Consider the following 18,589-nt stretch of genomic DNA (forward strand, 5'->3'; position numbering starts at 1 on the left):
AGCAAGTTTGCAGATGACACTAAATTGGGAGGAGAGGTAGATACGCTGGAGGGTAGGGATAGGCTACAGAGGGACCTAGACAAATGAGAGGATTGGGCCAAAAGAAATCTGATGAGGTTCAACAAGGACAAGTGCAGAGGCCTGCACTTAGGACGGAAGAATCCCATGCACCGCTACAGACTAGGGACCGAATGACTCGGCAGCAGTTCTGCAGAAAAGGACCTAGGGCTTACAGTGGACGAGAAGCTGGATATTAGTCAACAGTGTGCCCTTGTTGCCAAGAAGGCCAATGGCATTTTGGGATGTATAGGTAGGGGCATTGCCAGCAGATCGAGGGATGTGATCGTTCCTCTCTATTCGACATTGGTGAGGCCTCATCTGGAGTACTGTGTCCAGTTTTGGGCCCCACACTACAAGAAGGATGTGGAAAAATTGGAAAACGTCCAGTGGAGGGCAACAAAAATGATTAGGGGACTGGAACACAGGACTTATGAGGAGAGGCTGAGGGAACTGGGATTGTTTAGTCTGCGGAAGAGAAGAATGAGGGGGGATTTGATAGCTGCTTTCAACTACCTGAAAGGTGGTTCCAAAGAGGATGGATCTAGACTATTCTCAGTGGTAGCGGATGACGGGACAAGGAGTAATGGTCTCAAGTTGCAGTGGGGGAGGTTTAGGTTGGATATTAGGAAAAACTTTTTCACTAGGAGGGTGGTGAAACACTGGAATGCGTTACCTAGGGAGGTGGTGGAATCGCCTTCCTTGGAGGTTTTTAAGGTCAGGCTTGACAAAGCCCTGGCTGGGATGATTTAGTTGGGGATTGGTCCTGCTTTGAGCAGGGGGTTGGACTAGATGACCTCCTGAGGTCCCTTCCAACCCTGATATTCTATGATTCTATGAGGTCTGGTGGTTTGAGCAGAGGACTGGGAAGCCAAGATTCCTGGGTTCTAGTCCTAGCTTTGCCAGTGTGTCACTGTATGACTTGGAGCAAATCTCTCTCTCTCTCTCTCTCTCTCCAGCTGAGTTCCCCAGCGTGTAAGGTGGGTCTAATGATGTAGCCACCATCTGGGAGTGTGGTGAGGCCGAATGGACGAGTGTTTGGAAAAGGCTTTGAGACTCATGAATAACAGACATCTAGACATGCAAAGCAGCGTTAGGTGCAATGCTCTTAAGCAGCCAGTGCAGCACTTGTGAAAGTACCAGGGCACACAGCTTGCGTTCTGCAATATTCATTCCTGAAAGCGACTACACTTTAAACATTGAAGTGTCTGTCTGGGACCCACAGAGCTACCACTGCTGATGCTCGGGATGTTATTGTAAATCACATTGTATTTGGGGTTTTTCTTAAAGCCCCAGGTCCTGGAGTCAGATAATTATGTGAAACTCTTGGCTGTTTTTAAACTATATTTGTTGTCCCTCATGGTTGCAGAGAAAAGCTGGAAAACATGGTGTGACCTAGAATCCTATTTTCGACGTCTCCGACTCAGGGAATATTTCCAACACACCTCTGCACTACATACTAACCCAAAGAGACCTTCCTACCAAGACTACAAAAAGAAGGATTCTGGGTGGACTCCTCCTGAAGGTCGAAACAACAGGCTGGACTTCTACATAGAGTGCTTCCGCCGACGTGCACAGGCTGAAATTGTGGAAAAGCAGCATCACTTGCCCCATAACCTCAGCCGTGCAGAACACAATGCCATCCACGGCCTCAGAAACAATTCTGACATCATAATCAAAAAGGCTGACAAAGAAGGTGCTGTCGTCATCATGAATAGGTCAGAATATGAACAAGAGGCTGCTAGGCAGCTCTCCAGCACCACTTTCTACGAGCCATTACTCTCTGATCCCACTGAGGGTTACCAAAAGAAACTACAGCATTTGCTCAAGAAACTCCCTGAAAAAGCACAAGAACAAATCTGCACAGACACACCCCTGGAACCCCGACCTGGGATATTCTATCTACTACCCAAGATCCATAAACCTGGAAACCCTGGGCGCCCCATCATCTCAGGCATTGGCACCCTGACAGCAGGATTGTCTGGCTATGTAGACTCCCTCCTCAGGCCCTACGCTACCAGCACTCCCAACTATCTTCGAGACACCACTGACTTCCTGAGGAAACTATAATCCATCGGTGATCTTCCAGAAAACACCATCCTGGCCACTATGGATGTGGAAGCCCTCTACACCAACATTCCACACAAAGATGGACTACAAGCCATCAGGAACAGTATCCCCGATAATGTCACGGCTAACCTGGTGGCTGAACTTTGTGACTTTGTCCTCACCCATAACTATTTCACATTTGGGGACAATGTATAAATCAGCGGCGCTGCTATGGGTACCTGCATGGCCCCACAGTATGCCAACATTTTTGTGGCTGACTTAGACAAAGCTTCCTCAGCTCTCGTGCCCTAATGCCCCTACTCTACTTGCGCTACATTGATGACATCTTTACCATCTGGACCCATGGAAAAGAAGCACTTGAGGAATTCCACCATGATTTCAACAATTTCCATCCCACCATCAACCTCAGCCTGGACCAGTCCACAAGAGAACCACTTCCTGGACACTACGGTGCTAATAAATGATGGTCGCATAAACACCACCCTATACCGGAAACCTACTGACCGCTATTCCTACCTACACGCTTCCAGCTTTCATCCAGACCACACCACATGATCCACTGTCTACAGCCAAGCTCTTCGATACAACCACATTTGCTCCAACCCCTCAGACAGAGACAAACACCTACAAGAATTCTATCAAGCATTCTTACAACTAGAATACCCACCTGTTGAAGTGAAGAAACAGATTGACAGAGCCAGAAGAGTACCCAGAAGTCACCTAGTACAGGACAGGCCCAACAAAGAAAATAACAGAACGCCACTAGCCATCACCTTCATCCCCCGACTAAAACCTCTCCAGCACATCATCAAGGATCTACAACCTATCCTGAAGGACGACCCATCGCTCTCATAGATCTTGGGAGACAGGCCAGCCCTTGGTTACAGACAGCCCCCCAACCTGAAGCAAATACTCACCAGCAACCACACACCACACCACAGAACCACTAACCCAGGAACCTATCCTTGCAACAAAGCCCATTGCCAACTGTGTCCACACATCTGTTCAGGGGACACCATCATACGGCCTAATCACATCAGCCACACTATCAGAGGCTCGTTCACCTGCACATCCACCAATGTGATCTATGCCATCGTGTGCCAGCAGTGCCCCTTTGCCATGTACATTGGCCAAACTGGACAGTCTCTACATAAAAGAATAAATGGACACAAATCAGACGTCAAGAATTATAACATTCAAATACCAGTCGGAGAACACTTCAGTCTCTTTGGTCACTCGATTACAGACCTAAAAGTGGCAATTCTTCAACAAAAAAACTTCAAAAACAGACTGCAAGGAGAGAGTGCTGAATTGGAATTAATTTGCAAACTGGATACAATTAACTTAGGCTTGAAGAGAGACTGGGAGTGGATGGCTCATTACGCAAAGTAAAACTATTTCCCCATGTTTATTCCGCCCCGCCCTCACTGTTCCTCAGATGTTCTTGTCAACTGCTGGAAATGGCCCATCTTGATTATCACTACAAAAGGTTCTCCCCCGCCCTCTCCTGCTGGTAATAACTCACCTTACCTGATCACTCTCATTACAGTGTGTATGGTAACACCCATTGTTTCATGTTCTCAATGTATATAAATCTCCCCACTGTATTTTCCACTGAATGCATCCGATGAAGTGAGCTGTAGCTCACGAAAGCTTATGCTCTAATAAATTTGTTAGTCTCTAAGGTGCCACAAGTACTCCTTTTCTTTTTATGGTTCCTAAAGGGTCAAAAACCAAAAGGCAAAGAAAAAGACGAACACCCGGAGGCTGAAAGAGAGCTGGCTGCAGACGTGCCATCTGAACCAGCTGGAGCCTTTCTTGCTGTGGCTGCCTGAAAAAGGGGAGAAGAGGGTGAAGATGCATTTCTACACTATGAGGCAGTTTTGACCCACAGTTACTCCCATAGAACAGCAAGGGCAGTTCCACAGGAGGAACTGAGAGCAGAACTGGCATTTCTAGGAAAGCTGGGATAAAGAGTAACACGACATACGTGTGGCACTGGATAGAGAAGCCAACTTTGCAGATGCTATGTTTGTATTTGTGGAAGTTTTGACAAATGTACCTAACTCTACTGAGGAGATGGCAAAGCAATCCTGCCCCTGCCATCTCCGGAGACAGAATCACCAGCTTTCATGCAGGTTCCTGCTGCACCCAATTCCCCTCCCTTTCATGTGTGCACATATCATGAGATGAGCTGCAGAGTGGAAAGAAACAACCCACAGGGAGCTCATTTTCCACCACCCGCCAGCAACCACAAATAATTAACATAACAAAGCAGCCAAGCCAGACCAGCATGTGCTGGCATGCCTCCTGCAGCAGATGACAAGGTCCTGGCAATGCAACCCAAAGCTGGCCCCCGGGGCCTGGAGGAGTGGTGTTTCCCACTCAATGGGTCCTCTAGCCCCCTTGTTCAGACTCTGAGAAGGGAAGAATGTGCTGTGCAGAGGGTCACTAGCTGCGGTGTAGGTGAATGGCTGTAGTGTCAGTCATTTCCAGAAACCCTGAATACGTCTGGCAGAGATGATCATGAGCACATGGTAATATAATGACCCCTGAGAGCTCTCTGCTTTCTGGCTATCTGAGTGGTGCTGTTTGTTTCAGATGTCTGAGCTGCCCAGTTCTCCACAGTTTAGTCCTTTGTACAGGTCTGCTGGGAACACTGTGCAGTTTAGTGTTTCTCTGGCTCCTGGCTCATTGTGGGGAGGACTACACATGGAATCAGAGAGCAATCTGTGTGCATTAAGAAATAGCTGTGGCATTAAAGAGAAGGCTTCATGGTCCCCTTCTTTTCCCCAGCTCCTCTCCTCACGCAGATTCGTAGGGGCCCACAGTGCTAAGCCAATACCTTTTTGCCTTTTCTATTTTTAATAATTCTCAGTGTTCTTGTTTAAGTGCCATTGAGTGTGCAGTTAGTTTACCATGTGGAAGATTTGGGGCTCCCGAGAGTTCGCATTGGTCACAGGGGTCAGAGAGCAAGGAAAGGGGAAAGGTGATGCATTTTTGGAATTCCTGACTCCCCAGTGTATGATGATCGGATGTCATCTGAGCCAACCCGAAACAGCAGGACGTTTCTTTCTGACACCCAAATCATGCCCTAAGCAAATCCTTTTAGCGCTTGCTTTAGATAGACAGCACTTTTATATCCTACATAAACATGGTTAACAAAGAGTTTAATCACCAGGAACAGTCAGCAGTAGATGGACTTTTTGGCAAACCATGTTGTGAATGCTTTGTCACAGTAAGAACTGGCTCTGAGAGGTGCCCTGCTGGAACTGACTATGCCAAGGTGGCTCACTGGACTGTTGCAGAAATTACAAAGTAATTAATTTTCTTTCAGCACAGAGGGACAGCAAGGAGCCCTTCAGTGAGAACACAGCTGGGGTTTATGAGCTTTGCAATTCCTGTTACGTTTAGACCAGAACTAGAACAGGGCAAATAATGTTTTTTTTCAGTTCACTGGTCATTCCAAAAAATAGGGAGGTAGAAATAGTCTCAGGTTGAACTGAAACTAAAGTTTTTAGACATTTTTGATTAATCTAAAGTTTTAAAAAATTCATTGTGGGTCAAACAAAACATTGTGTTCAACCCAAAGAGAAACGTTTCATAGAATCATAGAGTATCAGGGTTGGAAGGGACCTCAGGAGGTCATCTAGTCCAACCCCCGGCTCAAAGCAGGACTAATCCCCAACTAAATCATTTAGAGGTGAGCATTTTTTAAAGTTTTTTATTTTAAAAATGTTAAATTTAAGGAAATTTTGAAACAAAAAGTCATTTCAAATTGAAAAATCAAAACATTTTGTTTAAAAAAATGAAATGTTTTGATTTTGAGGACTTTTTTTAGGGTTTTTTTTATCAAAACAATAGGGTAAAATCTCACAAATTTCGCAAAATAATTTGGTGATGCCAAATCTGCATTTTTCTCTGGAAAAAAATTTCATTCAACAAGTTTTGCACAGATCTACCCAGAACTGCTGGCTCCCAGGAACACAAACTATTTCAGGGCAGCTTAAGGAGGACTGCCCCCCGGTCTGGTTGGGTGCTCTTGGATATAGCCAGTCAGCATCAGGGAGGGACTGGCAATCATCTGATATTCTCTTACCTCCACCAGAGCCGCAGTTGGGGGACAGCTGCCCATTGGAGCACGTGCACATATTCGGCCGTGAACAAAACCCATCGCCACAAGAGTTCCGGCAAATTGCTGGAGAGAGACAAGAAGAAAGTGAACAGTGTTGCCATGCGGTGCCATGCACATATGTCCTGCTTTCAGAGATTCCAAGGCCAGGAAGGCCCTCTGTGAGCATCTAGTCTGACCTCCTGCATAACACAGGCCAGACCTGCTTCCCAACTCCCTAGAAACACATCCAATGTCCTTAGCTTCCAGCAAAGGCCTGACCTGTGGTATCTGGGCTATTGGTGCTATAGCATGAACTAGGGTTGCCAATTTTCTAATCGCACAAAACCAAACACCCCTGACCCGCCCCTTCCCTAAGGCCCCGTCCCTGCCATGCCCCTTCTCTGGGGCCCCACCCCCTCTCACTCCATCCCCCCTCCCTCCGCTGCTTGCTCTCCCTCACCCTCACTCACTTTCACCGGGATGGGGCAGGGGGTTGGCGTGCAGAAGGGGGGGTGAGAGCTCCTGTTGTGGTGCAAGCTCCCAGGTGGGGCCGGGGATTAGGGACTTGGGAGGTGGAAGGAGGCTCAGGGCTGAAGCAGGAGGTTGGGGTATGGGGGGGGGGTGCAGGGTGAAGGCTCCGGGAGGGAGTTTGGGAGCAGGAGGGGACTCCAGGCTGGGGCAGAGAGTTGGGGTGAGGGAAAGGGTTCAGGGTGCGGGGTCCCGGTGACACTTACCGCGGATCCCAGGAAGTGGCCACCAGGTCTTTGCGGCCCCAGGGCTCATGGGCAGCCAGGGAGGGTCCACGTGTTGCCCTTGCCCCCACAGGCACTGCCCCTACAGCTTCCACTGGTCGTGGTTTCCAGCCAATGGGAGCTGCAGAGCCAGCCCTCGAGGTGGGGGCAGCGCACAGAGCCTCCCTGGCCACCTTGTAGGGACCACAAGGACCTGGCGGCCGCTTTTGGGAGCCGCGCAGAGCCAGGGCAGGCAGGGAGCCTGCCTTAGCCCCAGGCCCCACTGTGCTTCCAATTGGACTTTTAACAGCCCGGTCAACAGTGCCGACGGGGGCAGCCAGGGTCCCTTTTCAACCAGGCATTCCAGTCGAAAACCAGACATCTGGCAACCCTAATGTGAACCTGCTCACAGTGAGGATTAATATTCCTTTAAAGAAGATTAAAGCTTCCATCGCTGCTGGAAATTGCTGAGCAGCACATGGGAACACCAGCCTGAGCAGAACAGCAGCTGGAAAGGTTGCATGAGGGACACACTCAGACCAAGGGGTGAGGGGACATGATGTTTCCTTTGGACCTAACCCTCCCAAGTCTTGTCCTCGCATAATTCCCCCCTCCCAGTGATAGTTGGGACTGAAGACACACACATCACCAGTTCTGCTGGTTTCAGCTGTTTGTCGAAGGCTATTGTGGTGACAATTTGCCTTGGGCCAAGTTTAAAAGTGTTGTCAAGATTTCTGTCTTTCCTATGAAAACTTCAGAACCCTGGGGGGTGGAGGAGCATGTCTGTGTAACTGATACCTCCTTCTTCTGTGAGACCCATGGGTTGGATCATAGAGTCATAGAATCATAAATGCCAAGGCCAGAAGGGATCATCATGATCATCTACTTTGAACTCTTGTATCACACAGGCCAGAGAACTGTCCCAGAATAACTCCTAGAGCAGATCATTTAGGCCTGGTCTACACTACGAGTTTAGGTCGAATTTAGCAGCATTATCTCAATTTAACCCTGCACCCAACCACACGACGAAGCCCTTTTTTTCGACTTAACGGGCTCTTAAAATTGATTTCTTTACTCCACCCCCGACGAGGGGATTAGCGCTGAAATCGGCCTTGCCAGGTCGAATTTGGGGTAGTGTGGATGCAATTTGACAGTATTGGCCTCCGGGAGCTATCCCAGAGTGCTCCATTGTGACCGCTCTGGATAGAGCTCTCAACTCAGATGCACTGGCCAGGTAGACAGGAAAAGGGCTGTGAAGTTTTGAATCTCATTTCCTGTTTGGCCAGCGTGGCGAGCTCACCTGCACAGGTCACCATGCAGAGCCCATCAGCACAGGAAGCCATGCAGGCCCAGAATCGCCAAACAGCTCCAGCACGGACCCAACAGGAGGTATGGGATCTGATCGCTGTATGGGGAGACGAATCCATGCTGGCAGAACTCCATTCGAAAAAACAAAATGCCAAAACGTTTGAAAAAATCTCCAATGGCATGAAGGACAGAGGCTACAACAGGGACCCGCAGCAGTGCTCCATGAAAATTAAGGCGCTCAGGCAAGCCTACCGAAAAACCAGAGAGGCAAACGGTGCTCCGGTCCCAAGATAAGGATATGGGTTCCATCTATCGCCCCACCACAGTGAGGGAATCCCATTGCAGCAAAGCCATCCACTATGACCTGCACATCTCCCAGAGTCACTACCCTTGATATCAGCAGCTCAGCGATTGCGTTGGCTACTTTCATCACAGCAGCCCCCACAGTAGATTTGCCCACTCCAAATTGATTCCCGACTGACCGGTAGCTGTCTGGCGTTGCAAGCTTCCACAGGGCTATCACCACTCGCTTCTCAACTGTGAGGGCTGCCCTCATCTTGGTATTCTTGCACTTCAGGGCATGGGAAAGCAAGTCACAAAGTTCCATGAAAGTGCCCTTACGCATGCGAAAGTTTCGCAGCCACTGGAAATCATCCCAGACCTGCAGCACTATGCGGTCCCACTAGTCTGCGCTTGTTTCCCGGGCCCAGAATTGGCGTTCCACGCCATGAACCTGCCCCATTGACACCATGATGTGCACACTGCAGGGGCCCGTACTTTGTGAGAAGTCTATGTCCATGTCCTCATCACTCCCGTCACCGCCTGGTTTCACTTTTGTTGCAGGTTATGGTTCTGCATATCCTGCTGGATAATGCGCGCGGTGTTTATAGTGCTCATAATTGCCGCGGTGATCTGAGCGGGCTCCATGTTCCCAGTGTTTTGGAGTCTGCGCTGAAAAAAAGGTGCGGAACGATTGTCTGCCGTTGCTCTGACGGAGGGAGAGGCGACTGACGACATGGCTTACAGGGTTGGCTTACAGGGAATTAAAATCAACAAAGGGGGTGGCTTTGCATCAAGGAGAAACAGAATGGCCCCCTCAAGGATAGAACTCAAAACCCTGGGTTTAGCAGGCCATTGATTTCACAGCGGGAGGGAGGGAGAGGGGAGAAAATGAATAGAAATGAATACAAAACAAATCTGGTCTATTTCTTGTTTTGATCCACTTCATCTATCTTTATACATCTTAGGCTGGCAGCAGATGGTGCAGTACGACTGCTAGCCATCGTCATCTCCTGGGTGCTCGCCAGAAGACGGTGCAGTACGACTGCCAGCAGGACTGAATCTCCATGAGACGAAACTTAAAAAGGGAAATGACCTGGCTGAGTCACTCCCATGTCTGCCCAGGCACCCCTGACCGACCTCACCGAGGTCGGCTTAAAGAGCACCCAGGAGTACGACAACGATGGCTACCAGTCATAATGCACCGTCTGCTGCCAAAAGGCAATGAGCTGCTGCTGTGTAGCAATGCAGTACCGCGTCTGCCAGCACCCAGGAGACATACGGTGATGGTGAGCTGAGCGGGTTCCATGCTTGCCGTGGTATGGCGTCTGCACAGGTAACCCAGGAAAAAAAGGTGCAAAACGATTGTCTGCCGTTGCTTTCACGGAAGGAGGGAGGAAAGTGGGACCTGATGATATGTACCCAGAACCACCCGCGACAATGTTTTTCCCCCATCAGGCACTGGGATTTCTACCCAGAATTCAAATGGGCGGTGGAGACTGCGGGAACTGTGGGATAGCTACCCACAGTGCACCGCTCCGGAAGTTGACGATTGCCTCGGTACTGTGGATGCACTCCGCCAACTAAATGCACTTAGAGCATTTGTGTGGGGACACACACAATCGACTGTATAAAAACGCTTTCTAAAAAACCGACTTCTATAAATTTGACCTAATTTCGTAGTGTAGACATAGCCTTAGAAACACATCCAGTCTTGATTTAAAAATTGTCAATGATGGAGAATCCACCATGACCCTTGGTAAATTGTTCCAGTGGTTAATTACCCTCCCTGTTAAAAATTTACATCTGAATTTGTTTAGCTTCAACTTCCAGCCCTTGCTCCTGTTAGACTTTTCCCTGCTAGACTGCAGAGCCCATTATTTAATAGTTGTTCCCCTGTAGATACTTATAGACTGTGATCGTCACCCGTGAAATCTTCCCTTTGTTAAGGTAATAGACTGAGTTGTCTGAGTCTATCACCAAAAAGTAGGTTTTCTAATCCTTTAGCCATTCTCGTGGCTCTCCTCTGAACCCTCTCCAATTTATCAGCATCCTTCTTGAATTATGGACACCAGTGCCAAACATAGAGGTAAATGAACCTCTCTTCTCAGACTGGAGATTCCCCTCTTTATGCACCTCAGGATGGCATTAGTTTTCTTGGTCACAGTGTTGCACTGGGAGCTCATGTTCAGCTGATTTTCCATCACAATCCCCAAATCTTTTTCAGAGTCACTGCTTCCCCAGATAGAGTCCACCCTCCTGTAAGCATGGGCTCCATTCTTTGTCCCTAGAGAGATACATTTACATTGAGCTGTATTCAAATATGTATTATTTGCTTCTTCCCAAACTGCCAAGTGATCCACATCACGCTGTATCAGAGACCTGTTCTCTTCAGTATTTCCCCCCCCCTTCTGTGTCATCTGAAACTTTAACTGTGCTGATTTTATGTTTTCTTGCATGTCACTGTTAGAAATGTTAAATAGAGGAAGGCCAAGAACCCTGCCGAACCCCACTGGAAACACACCTGCTCAGTGACAATTCCCCATTTATAGTTAAGTTTTGAGACCTCAGTTAGCCAATTTTTAATCCATTTAAAGTGCGCTATGTCAATTTTAAATCATTCTAGCTTTTTAAGCAAAATGTTGTGCAGTACCAAGTCTTAGAGAAGCCCAAGGATATCACATCAACACTATTATCAACCAAATTTATAATCTCATCAAAACAGGTGTCAAGTTAGTGTGACAGATTCTATTTTCCATAAACCCATGTTGATTGGCATTAATTACATTACCCTCCTTTAATTTTTTATTAATGGAGTCCCAAATCAGCTGCTCCATCATCTTGCCCAGATCAAGGCAGACCTATTATTACCCAGGTCATTCTGTTTATCCTTTCTAAAAATTAGCACAACATTAGCTTTTTTCCAGCCTTCTGGAACTTCCCCAGTGCTCTAAGACATATTGAAAATCAGCATGAATAGTCCAGTGAGCTCCTCAGCCAGCTCTTTTAAAACTCTTGGAAGGAAGTTATCTTGATCTGCTGATTTTAAAATGTCTAACATCATTGGCTTCCATTTAACATCCTCCAGAGATACAAGTGGAATGTCAAGAGTGTTACCAACACAATATGATGAGCCTATATCAGGGACTTAACCAGGGTCAAGTGGAGCTCTATCCATTGTTTTCCATGCCCAACCCCCTTCCCTCTCTCCTTTGTGGGAGTGCTGCTCTGCCCCCGCCTCAGATCAGGGAAGCCAAATAGCATTCTGGCAGTATTGTTTCACCTGTGTAAGCAGAGATTGATTAGAGCCCAGAAAGAAGCTCTCATCTCTGTGTGTTTTATAAAAACAATGACAATGTAGATTTCCCAAGGATCAAGAACCCAGATGGCATGTGTTACAGCTCTGTGGGGCATCGGCTGGCAGTGCTGAGTGTCACTAACCTCACATGCCATTAAGCCGCTATTTGGCTGGGAGTTCCCTAACCCCTGTGATATAAGCAGCATTAAATCTGCTCCTGGTATCATCAGCAGAGTTTTTTCAGAAGCACAGGACAGCTACTTTAATCAGCAGGATTTCCTGTGGTGAGGAGAATTGTGGGTTCTCTTGTTTGTTTTAATCCCACTTTCCCCAAACCATGCTTGCGTGAGAAGTCTCATTCCTTCATTTTTAACTCTTGAGTGATCTTGGCTCTTTGTTTTCTCTTTGTCTTTGGTGAGTAGTATTCATATTAACTACATGCAAAACCTATGTTAAAAGAATATTACTAAGATTGCAAAGTCAAGCACTTAAAAGTTAGGAAATACCAGATGTAAGGTTGTCTGTGCAAGCCTCTGTGTAGGCATCAAGGTACAGTCTTTAATTACATGACCACAACTATGTTTTCCGCAGGACCGCTGCCTCATTCCACGCACAGGAGGGACGGTGCTCACTTACTGAACAGCTACTCAATATTTTGTTTTATTCTCGTTGGTCAATATGTAGCCCCAGGCCTTGTTTGCAGCAGACTATAAAAACCCTGCTATGAACAGAGAATTATTAATTTCCTCCTGGGCTTTTCTATAGTGCTTATCACCATGGTAAGGGAGCGCTTCACCAGTATTAATGGATTTATTTTCACAGCAGCCCTGCGAGGTGAAGGGGGTGGGATTATCCCCATTTCACAAATGGGGAACTGATGCACAGAGAGATTAAGGTCAAAAGTATCCATTAATTTTGGGAGACCAATTTGGACCTGATTTTTCAGCGTGCTTTTAGCATTACTTAGCATTTTATATGCCCGAAGCCCAGCTTCCATTGACTCCAAGTGCAGCTGGGAGCACTCAACACTTCTGCAAATCAGATCCCATGGTTCCAAGTCAGGCACCCAGAGAATGAGGAACACACAATGAGGAAAAAATGTTGGTTGAAGTGACTTGCCCAGCACCAGGCAGAACTCTGTGACAGATGCAGGGATAGAATCCAGTTCTCCAGGGCAGCGTTCGACTGCCTTAACCGTGAGACCACCCTTGAGACCATCCTTTCTCTTCCTGCACCCCCAGCCTCTTTTACCACACACCTTCCAACTTCTGCAACAAATGAGGCAGAGCTACACAACCCTGATTCATCCCCAGAGCAGGGGTGGGAAATAGTGTGTGGTCATGTAATTGTAGGCTGTATCATAACACAGAGACAGAAGGGTACCGGACTGACCATCAGCACAGTTAGTCTGGGATGGCTCTGCCAGTCTAACTCCCCCATGGGGACATTCTATTGCAGAAGAGTTACTCTGCTTCCTCAATATCAATATCAATATCAATTGATTATCATGCACATTGTAGGGGGAGTGGTCACTTCGGATGAGCTATTACCAGCAGGAGAGTGAGTTTGTGTATGTATGGGGGTGGGGGAGTGAGAAAACCTGGATTTGTGCTGGAAATGGCCCACTTTGATTTTCATGCAGGTTGTAAGGAGAGTGGTCACTTTGGATAGGCTATTACCAGCAGGAGAGTGAGTTTGTGTGTGTGGTTTTTGGAGGGGGGTGAGGGGGTGAGAGAACCTGGATTTCTGCAGGAAATGGCCCACCTTGATTATCATACACATTGTGAAGACAGTGGTCACTTTGGATGGGCTATTACCAGCAAGAGAGTGAGTTTGTCTGTGGGGGGGCGGAGGGTGAGAAAACCTGGATTTGTGCTGGAAATGGCCCAACTTGATGATCACTTTAGATAAGCTATTGCCAGCAGGAGAGTGGGGTGGGAGGAGGCATTGTTTCATGGTGTCTGTGTATATAATGTCTTCTGCAATTTCCACAGTATGCATCCGATGAAGTGAGCTGTGGCTCACGAAAGCTCATGCTCAAATAAATTGGTTAGTCTCTAAGGTGCCACAAGTCCTCCTTTTCTTTTTATCAATTCAGTGTTCACTCTGGGGGAAGACTGCCCCTTACCAAATCACCAGCACCTGGAACATTGTGGAATTCCTGTCTTCACCTAGCTGTCGCTAGCCTAAAAAAGTGTATGTTATCGGCCCATTTTGCCACCTTACCATTCACCCCATATCCTTAGACAATACCAGCCCTAGTACAGACCCTTTTGGCACCCACTGTTATATTTTTGCCATGAAGAAAATTGACCATTAATTCATACTCCTCGTTTTCAGTCTTTTAGCTGGTTTTTGATCTAGAATAGAACTTTGTCTTCTGTCCAAGGACTAATTAATAGAACTGATTGAAACTGGGATTCTGTTGATAAAAATTGTTTCTGATGACATTTCTCAGTGGGAAATAATGAAACAAACGAAATGAAAATGTTCATTTTGTTTAATTTCAAATTGAAATTTTTGTTTTATTTTGGTGTTGTAAAACCAAAAATAATTCAAAATGGCAGAGTGGACAAAGGAAAAATGAAATACTGTAAGTATGTCACTCTGTAGCTTTTCAAAATTCAAAAATTTTGAAAGAAAACTTCTTGTTCTAAAATTTTTGCTAGAAAAAAAGTGTTTTCAACCAGCTCTGCTGATTAGTTTCCTTATTAGCTTCTGGCGAGGGTCTTTGTCAAGGGCTTATTGAAAGTCTAAATAGGAAGACAGAGTTTCCTTTACCAGATCAACTGATCTGCCTAGTCCAGTGTCCTGTCTCTGACAGTGACTAGTACCAGATGATTCAAAGGAAGATGTACATCCCTGATCATAGACAATTTGTAGTCATAATGTGTCTTTAGATCTAGGCACCTAGTTAATGTCTCTTATAAAAATGTCTTCCTCCAGCAAGCAGTTTTAAATTAACTTTTCTTGCTTGGGAGTCGCCTTTGGGGACAAATGTGCTAGAGCAGGTATCCAAACTGTCCGATTTAAAGGCCACAGTGACAATTCTGCAGGAGTCTAAGAGCCATGTCTTATTTCTATTAAATGACGCAGATTATAACCACTCATCTTTAATCATCCTTCAGAGACTACACACTCCATCATTCAGTACTCCTACTAAAATAAATTAGGAATGTTCATTTCATCTGCTGAGACGGTGGATTGTATATTTCATCACTCCAAGGTAGCTAGTTCCCTGGGAGATGCCCTGTGATGTCATTAAAAGGGAAGTCGATACTCACGAACAATGCACTGATTTCCTCCCGGCAGCGTTTTCCATCCAGGGCAGCAGTAAGAGTGGAACCTTGAGCCGCAAACATTAGGTCTGTCATTGAGAAAACAAACATTTAGAATAATTTTTATTCTCCGTTCTCTGCAGATGGAGTAGTCAACAAAGTTCTATTGTTATGTTAAAGCATTTTAAGGGCCTTTGATATGGCATTTCACTGCCAGTTGATGTTCCCTCCACTGGAGGGCAAGACCAGCCTCAACAGATAAATCCCATTAAAGGGAATCAACACACATTATTTTAATAAAACCTCAATTAACTTTTAACCTCTCTTTCAACAAAGTAAATACCATAGGACACAGCTGTACCTGCACTCCTGTGGAGGAGCACAGCCAAACGGCATGTGCATCACACTGCCCGTTACTTAGGATAAATGGCATGATGGCTGGCTGCTCAGGCTGCAGAGTTGTGGTATATGGAATTTTTCATTTCCGTCTCCTGGTTTCAGGTCCAGACTGGGGACCGGGATACTACTGTCCAAAGGCTGTTCAATGGTTTGTGTGAAATGAGTTGTGGCCTCCCACTTGTACCAGGTGTGAAGTTGTCTGTGCACAAAATGGTTGTATCAGCTGGCACTTGATGGTTCTCTTGCAAGCTGCCTCAGCAACTGTGTATTTCCAGACTCTCAAATATTGATTTATATGTACATTGAACCTTAACTCTTGTTTCCTGGCTTTCTGATACTTGGGTTGTTGTTTTTTAGTTAGAACACTATTGTAGTGTAGAGAGAATAGATCAGCCAGTGATCTGGGCACTTGTTTGGGACATGTGAGTCCTGGGTTGAATTCCCTACCACACCACAAACTTTGTGTGCTGTCTTGGCAATTCACCTAGTCTCTGTGTCTCACATTGCCCTCTGTAAAATGGGGAGGTAGCACTGCCTGCCTCATGGGGGGGTTATGGGATAAGTAAATACATTAATGACAGTGAGGCACTCCGATACTTCAATAATGGGGGCCATATAAATATCTAAGATAGATTTAACAGCCTTATGTTACTGAGATGAGCTCTCGACCTTTCCCCACTAGATATATTTACTATGCTATACAACAGAGGTACTGTATGTTCTGCACTAGAACTGGCCAGAAAACAAGAATTCCCTTTCGCAAACAATTGTGAGGTTTTGACATTTGTTCTGCATCAGAACGAAAACGAGACTTTTCAAAACTTGTAATGAAAACCACAAGAGAGAGAAAAAGCATGCAAGAAGAACCAGGTAATTAGGTCACTCATGGGGGATGAGACACAGACTCAAGTCCCTGGTCTGATTCAAGCAGAGAAGGGACTTAAACCTGGGTTTTCCTCATCCCGGATGAGTATCCTGACCCCTGAGCTATTGGTTATTCTGGGGTGGCGGTCACTCCCTCTTTCTGGTTTTGACCAGAAATTCCGTCTCTTAGACCTGAGAAACCTTCCCAACAAAAGTTTTGTTGAAACTGATACATTCCCAGGAAAAGTTTTCATTTCAATTAACCAGCACTGTCTGACAAAACAATGTCTCACTGAAAAATTCCCTCCCCACTCTCTTCAGGACAGAGAGTCCTTATGTATGTAGCTCAGCAGCGCTGGACACGGGGTCAGTGCTGATCTCCCTCGCGCCAGCGTGACTCCACTGGAATTCCTGTGGACTCATACCCTTGCTGGGGAGATCAGACTTGGACTCTGAGGCTTGTTTCTCTCTATAAATGTTTAATGGTTCCCTGATTTCACTGCAGTGGTCTGTTACCGAGTTATTGGGTACCTATGGGCAGCGCTGACCTCCCTCACGTTGCCTGTCAGTCTTAGATCCCTTCCTTCTCTCCCTGCATCTCTTCCTGCTAGGAGAGGCTGCACTGGCAGCGTTGATGCAATCAACAACGGTGGGGGTGGGGAGCAATGGGATTCAATGGGTGATGCTTCTGTGAGGCTGCATGATGGAACCTAGAGGATGGAACTGGGATGGGGCACGGTGGAGCACTTCTGGAGATAAGGGAATCCCCAAAGAGCCTTCAAGAGTCCCTGAGGCACTCAGCTAGGTGTCCTCAGCCCTTGAGCATTCACCAAAGCAGCCATTTCCCCTGGTCATGGGTTTGTTTGTTTTCCTTTGATTCCAATTGAAGCTTTATTCATTTTCATGAAGCAAACAAAGCAAGACCCCTGGAGCCCACATAACGACATCAGCCCTGGAATGTACTTTACTGAGGACTATCCAGAGTGTTGTGTCATTGTTACACTTCACTAATTCCTAGCTAGACAATTCACTTCTCACGCCTACATGGAACAACCCAAGCTTCCCAGGCAAACCTCCGACAGAAAACATGAGACACCAAACCACTTCCCGTCTGCACACCAGGCACTGTCAGATGAAGAATCCTGAGAACACGATGCTAAGACAATCCTGACAAGTATTCCTCTGAGCAAGAGCTGCTGAGGTGTTAACATGGGACCGGACTGGTGTATCAGAGATAAGGGAAGGCACGCAGGAAACTTCTCCACCTTGCCCAAGTCACAACTGCAGGCCTTGAACTTGGGCAGCACGGAGGATGCTTCCACAGGATCCACCCTAAGTCAATAGCAGTGGAGCATGGGGACAACGCAAGAACGAAAAGCACATGACAAGCGTGTATCGAAGATGTGACATCTCAATATGACCTTATGTGGAAGAACAGCCTGAGACTGTATAATTCACAGAGACATACATTATAAGGCCAGAAGGGAGCACGGTGATCAGCCAGTCCAGGGGTCGGCAACCTATGGCACGCGTGCCAAAGACGGCACATGAGCCCATTTTTAATGGCACGGCAGCAAGCTGTGGTCACGGCAGCAAGCCGCGTGCCATTAAAAATCCGGCCTGGCCCAGCCCGCTCTTCTCCACTCCCCGTCCCCTCCCGCAGGGGCAAGGGGCAGAAGCTTGGTCCTGCCGGCTCTCCTACCCCTTCCCGCAGTGTGCTGGGTTCCTGCCCCTCCTCCTCCTCTCCATCCCTCCCTCCCTGCCACTATTCCTGGTGGAGGCAGAGAGGAAGCAGGGGCAGGGCCTTGGGGAAGTGAGGCATATCCCCTGCAGCCCCCTGCTGTGAGCACCCCATGACCCCAGCCCTGAGCCCTGTACCCCCCTCACACACACCCAGCCCTCTGCCCTGAGCCCTGCAGCCCTGGACACCCCCAAGGCTCCTGCCCTGAGCCCTGTACCCCCCTCACACACACCCAGCCCTCTGCCCTGAGCCCTGCAGCCCTGGACACCCCCAAGGCTCCTGCCCTGAGCCCTGTACCCCCCTCAAACACACCCAGCCCTCTTCTTGACTCCTTCACCCCCCCCATGACCCCAGCCCTGACTCTGGCACACCCACACATCATCAGGCCCCCCACACCCCATGCACCCCCCACATCCTGACTCTTGCACCCCCCACATCCCCACCCACACC

The 18,589-nt window shown here is 47.4% G+C and overlaps 1 protein-coding gene across 1 annotated transcript in view; it reads right to left on the reverse strand.

The window, feature by feature from the left end:
- Positions 1-18,589, reverse strand: part of FBN3 (fibrillin 3) — a 281,443-nt gene that overhangs the window by 211,007 nt on the left and 51,847 nt on the right. Inside the window, exons 3-4 of the mRNA XM_037885777.2 lie at positions 15,142-15,224; positions 6,227-6,325 (exon numbers count right to left, since the gene is read on the reverse strand). Of these exons, the coding sequence (XP_037741705.1) occupies positions 6,227-6,325; positions 15,142-15,224 (182 nt within the window). The remainder of the gene's footprint in view (positions 1-6,226; positions 6,326-15,141; positions 15,225-18,589) is intronic.

The sequence above is a fragment of the Chelonia mydas genome, chromosome 25 (genome assembly GCF_015237465.2).
Source record: "Chelonia mydas isolate rCheMyd1 chromosome 25, rCheMyd1.pri.v2, whole genome shotgun sequence".
NCBI classification, from domain to species: Eukaryota; Metazoa; Chordata; order Testudines; family Cheloniidae; genus Chelonia; species Chelonia mydas.